The sequence below is a fragment of the Nyctibius grandis genome, chromosome 1, assembly GCF_013368605.1.
Source record: "Nyctibius grandis isolate bNycGra1 chromosome 1, bNycGra1.pri, whole genome shotgun sequence".
Lineage (NCBI taxonomy): Eukaryota > Metazoa > Chordata > Aves > Nyctibiiformes > Nyctibiidae > Nyctibius > Nyctibius grandis.
Window position 1 is genome coordinate 7117029 of NC_090658.1, and position 6000 is coordinate 7123028.

Sequence of the window (6000 nt, forward strand, 5' to 3'; positions counted from 1 at the left end):
TTGGTCATTATACTTTTAAATGAACACTCCCTTCAGCAGCAACGTCAGATTACTTCCCTGCCAAACACAAGCGCCTTGCAGAAGAGAGGAGGGAGGGGATGGCAGGGAGGCAGCTGATTGCATTGTGTTTTAGTGGGAATACACTCACCACCGCTAACACGTGTTTGTTTTAGGGATCGAAGACACCTTCCGGACAGCTGCCACAGAAGTGAGCTTACTTGCAGGAAGTGAAGACTTCAATGCTACCAAACTGTTTGAAGTTGGTAAGCAGCCTAGTCAATCTTTCAGTAATAGATAAGAGACTTCCTTAGATTTTCCTGTTTCGACTCTCGCTGCGGGACCAAGATTTTGAATTTACCATTAAAAATGTCAGTAATAATGGCCATTTATTATCTTGCTTAAGTTTGTGATCTGAACCTTAGCTTGCTTCTGTCATAGAATCTTTCTCCTCTTAAGTCTTAGCAAAATTCTGTGCCTCTTTCATCATAAAATGGTGATTCTCTGTCCTAGTTCAGTAAAGAGCTGTAAGGCTCCACACAAACGGAGAGAAAGAAATCAAACACTGTTTAGCATTTTGCTGAAATAGCCTCAAATAGAAGATACTATAAAAGCATGTTAGGTACAGCCGTCACATCAAAAAAATGACAATAGCTTTTAGAACTGGGTGTGCTGCAGTGGGGCTAGCCAAAGCAATTTTACAGGGCATGACTTGATACTGATCTATCTAAAACTCAGCCCAACCTCTATAATGTTCTGATTTCATCCCTCCAATGAAACCATAGTGCGACCACTCTTAGACACTGAATGCTGGACTAATTGGATAAACAATGGGATCTAGCACCTCCCTCCTATGGTGGTAGAGCACAATAGTTAATGACAGTCGGGATAAGACTCTTTAAGGAGATAGAAAAACAGGACACAGATCACTAAGTAAATATTTTACAAGCATGTTTGCTGTAAGAGTTTGAGGTCCCAGTCTTTGTCTTACTCCAGAGTCCTGTGAAGGAAGTGTGGAGCAAGATGGGCAGGTTTTTTTCGAAAGCCCATAGCATGATACAGATACCTTAAATACTGTTTTAGGGAGGAGAGGTTTAACTGGATTCTCCCAAGACTCTTGCAAAATAATAAAGTGTCAGTGTTAAATATGCTACTAGTCTATAAATCTCTTTAATCCCAGCTATAAGTCACGGCTCTGGTGCCATTAAATCCTCCTAATGTACAGACACTGATATTATGTCACATACGCCCTTTTAGAATCTGAATCATTTCTGGCTGCATTTGCCAGCTAAGATGTCAGTCTCCATGTTTGAACTACAGCTGCTTGAAATACCCCTTTGGGAAGGTGGAGAGCAAATAGAAAAAAGCATTTATTAGTTAAAAGACAGACTGAATGAGGGCTTAATAATGAACTCTCGAAAAAGTAATCCAGGCCTTGTTTGCCATCTTGGTATTTCTAGCATCATGAGAAACTTAATCCTTCAACATCTGAATCTGCTGTTTTTACAAGGTGAGTGTGTGGACTAGGGGTTTAAACTGGAGACTGGCATCAAACTACTGGGATTTCCCTGTTTCAGTTCTGTCGCTTGTAAACCCGTGACAGTGTCTCTTGTGCTGTCAGGAGCTTAATGAGAATTTGCCAGGTAGAAGAAATGTCAGCGATTCTTACTGCCATGGTGCTGCACTGTAATTCAGACTGGCACTGCCTGAGGCCCTAGAGCCAGTCGAAGTGTGATTTCTTTATCTGACAAGAAAGCACATTAACAGGTTGCAGGCAGGGAGGCAAGCCTTGACAGCCCGCTCTTAAGCAAAGCACTGGTGCTGAACAGTTACGCTTTACTCATTTGTTATCACTGATCATACGAACTGAGATGCTGCCCAATGTATCTTAAGTTTCCATTTCCTGCCCTTAAACAGATACTGATAGCTGTGAAAGATGGATGAGCTGCAAAAGCGAGTTCTTGAAGAAATATATGCACAAAGTGGTCAATGATCTTCCCAGCTGCCCATGCTCCTACCCCAGAGAAGTTGCATACAGCACTGCTGAAATCTATGATCGAGTTAAGAGGAAAAACTTTCGCTGGAAAGACGCAAGTGGTCCAAAGGAAAAACTGGAGATCTATAAGCCCACTGCACGATACTGCATCCGCTCCATGCTCTCTTTGGAAAGCACAACGCTTGCTGCACAGCACTGCTGCTACGATGATAATATGCAGCTGATTACCAGAGGGAAAGGGGCAGGTACACCAAACCTGATCAGCATCGAATTCTCAGCAGAACTCCATTACAAAGTGGACATTCTGCCTTGGATTATATGCAAAGGGGACTGGAGCCGCTACAATGAAGCACGGCCTCCGAACAATGGGCAGAAGTGTACAGAAAACCCTTCAGACGAAGACTACTACAAGCAATTTCAAGAAGCAAGGGAATACTGAGAAGGTTTTCCTCCTTTTCAGACACAAAATAGCATTCGTTTCCTGGATGCCAAAGAACTGATAACGGCTGCTGCATTGTCTCCTTGACAGGGGTTGATCAGTTTCTTTCTAATGAATGTATATAGTTGTAATATAATACATAAGTATTTTTCATAGTGTGTGTAATTTATCAGCACATATCTCTCTATCTCACACACACCTATTTTTGCATACAGACATACATAAAACTTGTCCTGGTAGGATTTTATACTGCAATAACGTTCATTTAATAATGTGCATTTCATTTTATTCCCCAACTGTAACAGAAGTGTGAGGTGGGGGTGGGGGGGGCAGCTGCCATCACTGTCAGGCCTTAAGGCCCCAGCTGAGGAGGGCACATATTTAAAAGATGTTATAAACGAGAGGATTGAAGAATGTACTCTTCCATATGGGAACGGTTTACAAGATTAATGCACCTACAGCATCACTTTGCTCTATAATTGGTTTCATGACTAGTCATATCTAAGAAAGGAAGAATTTTTTTGTGGAAGGGTAATACTTAAAAGTGAACGCAGTCAGTTACTAGCAATTTTTTCATGGATTTCTTCCTGTTACCTTCTCGCTCAGGTCTTTGCAGTCCATCAGGGGTAGGCTTGCCGGGAGACCTAGCCGTGGTTTTCCTACAGAGCAGAAAAGGTCCCGATGCAGTGGTGCTGCAAGAGTCGCAAACAGCTCACTCCTGGAGACGTCTCAGATATGGAGCTGCAGCTGTCAGGGCTTGTGTCTTATCCTATCCTGGGGAGCAGATCTTCAGGGCAGCTACCTGTAAACTAAGCGTGTCAGAAGTCTTTGGAGGAGCGAGGCCAGAGAAGGAAACCATGTCAGAGGAAAAAAAAACACCCCACAGTTACTTCCCAGTTTTTAATATGAAAAGTGTTTAGATCTGCTTGTTTCTTTCTTTTAAGAAAAGAAAGTTTATTTTTTTAAAGAACAGGAAAAGTGGAATACACATTTCTAAGTTCCCTGAGATAAAGCATGCAACCAGCCCTTTTCCCCCATTATTCATATGCTGAGTGCACAGTGTCCTACAGAGGAAGCTGTTCTTTAAGGAGGCTTTCTGGGAGGAACTATTGGTGGTTAAAGTGTCTTAATTTTTTTAAAAAGCTAGCGTTATTTTTGTAAAGTATTTATTGAATTGTAACAATAACTCACATGTGGGATATGTCTCTAACATGAAAGGCTTCTGTAGATGGAACTTGATTGCCAAAAATAAGACTGTTGTTAGGCAAAGGTTTTATTTCCAAATTTTTATAAAGTGCAAGTTTACATACGTAATCCTGTAATTAAGCAGCTGATACCTGCATTCTTATGAAAGATAAAAATTACCATGGGTAAATAAATACTTACAGTTCCATCCTGTAAAAGGCTGTCTTGCTGCAAGTCAGTGTCTTCATTTGAAAAACCAAGGCTAAGTGTTACTAGCGAAATGCCTGTTTTGGGGTTCTGTGGTTATACACATATGTGCACTGCATGTGCAACCTCCCGCGGCAGTAAATCCGGCCTTGCATTGCAGTCAGCCTGAGCTGAAAGATTCAAGACAGCCATGAAAGACAAATCCTTCTGCTATATCCATACACACACACATATACACTGTAAACCTTTTGTGTAGCTCTGCTGGCCTTTCAGGTGCTGGCTGACTGTGACTCCCCGGACAGACGCGTTCACGCTTCCCCCCAGCATCAACACATGCATAAGAAGTCCGCTGAGTCTGGGGAGTGTCAGGCTTGTGTTGCTCTGCCCAGGCAGTGCAAATCAGGGGATTAAAACGCAGCCTGGGCCTTGGACACCCACTCTGACCAAACGTGTGGTGCATACGCTGCGAAGGCTCTCCCCGCATCTACCAGCCCTGGTCTGACAGGCTGCAGAGCCTCAGCGCTGCACTTAACGCCCTGGGTTTCCAGAAAGAGAGCGGTCTGGGCAAAGCTACTGCGCACATGCCACAGCAACTGATCTGCTGAGGTAACTTCAGCAGCTGGAAATCTTGGCCAAGCCATCGGGTCTTCCCAGATGCTGGCTTGAGTCAGAGGTGGGGGGAGACATGGCTATATTCTAGTGCTAGCTGGTAGTAAGCAAACATGGTTAGTTGAGCAAGAGGGTAAACATGGGGATCGCCCCCTAATTTTTATAGAAACCAGGTTTTGTAAATTCTTGCAAGGTCATAAGAAGGAGCCACTAGCTAGCGGAGCCAGTTAAATTGACAGCAGATGGATGAAAGGCAAAAGCAACTCCAGGATCAGTCAATAGGGGAGACAGGTATTTTCTGCAACATGGGGGGAAAGCTCCGCTTTTTACTTCACCGAGCAGTGTGGGGGGAACAACAGTCTCAGGTTTCTCAGGCAGGGTGATGAGAGGGCAGTCACAACTCTTGAAATATAAAACACATCGCTGCAGTTTATGGATTAATAAATTATGGTGCTATTGAGAAATGCTACTACACCATTAGTACTGAACATAACAAATAAAGTGTCAGGGAAGAGGAAAAATTATTCTAATAAATGAAATGACGCACAAAGTTTCAGTTGTTACCACTCATGGTTTGCCAAGGCTAGAAACTCTGAGGGACCCTAATAACCACTGGTAAGGACCTACCAGGTTTTTCACAGGATGAGTCCTGGAGCACAGATCAAGAGAGTATTCGCACTTCTGCAGTCTTAAGCGACTTTATGCAAACAAAGTCAGTCCTATTTTGCAATAAATTATGATCCATTCAGGGCTGAGCTGCTTGCTTTTTCTTTTCTATTTTCTTTATCTCCTTTTCAACGACTAAAATTGTGCCTGGAATGACTTTGCGTAGTCGTCCTTAGCAAGGTGCTGGAGTTCACCATGGCCAGATTTGGCTCAGCCTCTTAAATGTAGAGCTCTTCGTATTAGACTAAGACCCGAGGAAGGGTTTGTGGTCTTACGTTCCTAGGCACAGGTCGGTAGTCAGAAGAAGCTGTTGTTATGTTTCTAAGTTACCACAGAACGGGCATATCAGACCCAACCAAAGAAAGACATGAAGGGGATTGAAACAGGCAGAACTAAACAGGGCTCATGGTCTCAACACTGAGAAATCCTCAGAGAGGTCCCCACCAGCAGCCATCCTGCTTCCCAAAAGGAAACTTAAAGTACAGACTTTAAGGCAACCTCTCCATACCTGAGCAGTTCCATTTACCTATTTCTCACCAGCAAAGCCAGAGTAGGGTGTTTTCACCTCCCAGCCTCTTGTTCCTCTGCACTACCTTTCTCCTGGGCAAGCACAGCTGTTTGTGCAGCAAAAGGAGCCAGTCAAGTCATCCGAGTTAGTTTTAAACCCCGATCAATCAACAGATCCAGATTACGGCACGGCTTTAGAGTCGAGCTGGCGGGAACGCCTTCAGCTGGCACTGCTGCTGAGAAAGATGTGTGGAGCAGTGCCCCGAGGCAGCCATAAATGGATTGAGCACGTACCTTTGATGGTTAGAAGGATGAGTGGGCCTGGCTTCGCGTTGCCCGCACAGCTGCTGAGCAGCAAAATTCCACTAACACAACCCGCAGTGATGCATATGGG

At 43.9% G+C, this 6000-nt stretch overlaps 1 protein-coding gene across 1 annotated transcript in view; it reads left to right on the plus strand.

Annotated features, from left to right (window-relative positions):
• ISM1 (isthmin 1) overlaps positions 1-2432 on the plus strand; it is a 38101-nt gene extending 35669 nt beyond the window's left edge. Inside the window, exons 5-6 of the mRNA XM_068413431.1 lie at positions 174-263; positions 1915-2432. Of these exons, the coding sequence (XP_068269532.1) occupies positions 174-263; positions 1915-2432 (608 nt within the window). The remainder of the gene's footprint in view (positions 1-173; positions 264-1914) is intronic.
• Positions 2433-6000: the final 3568 nt, after the last annotated feature.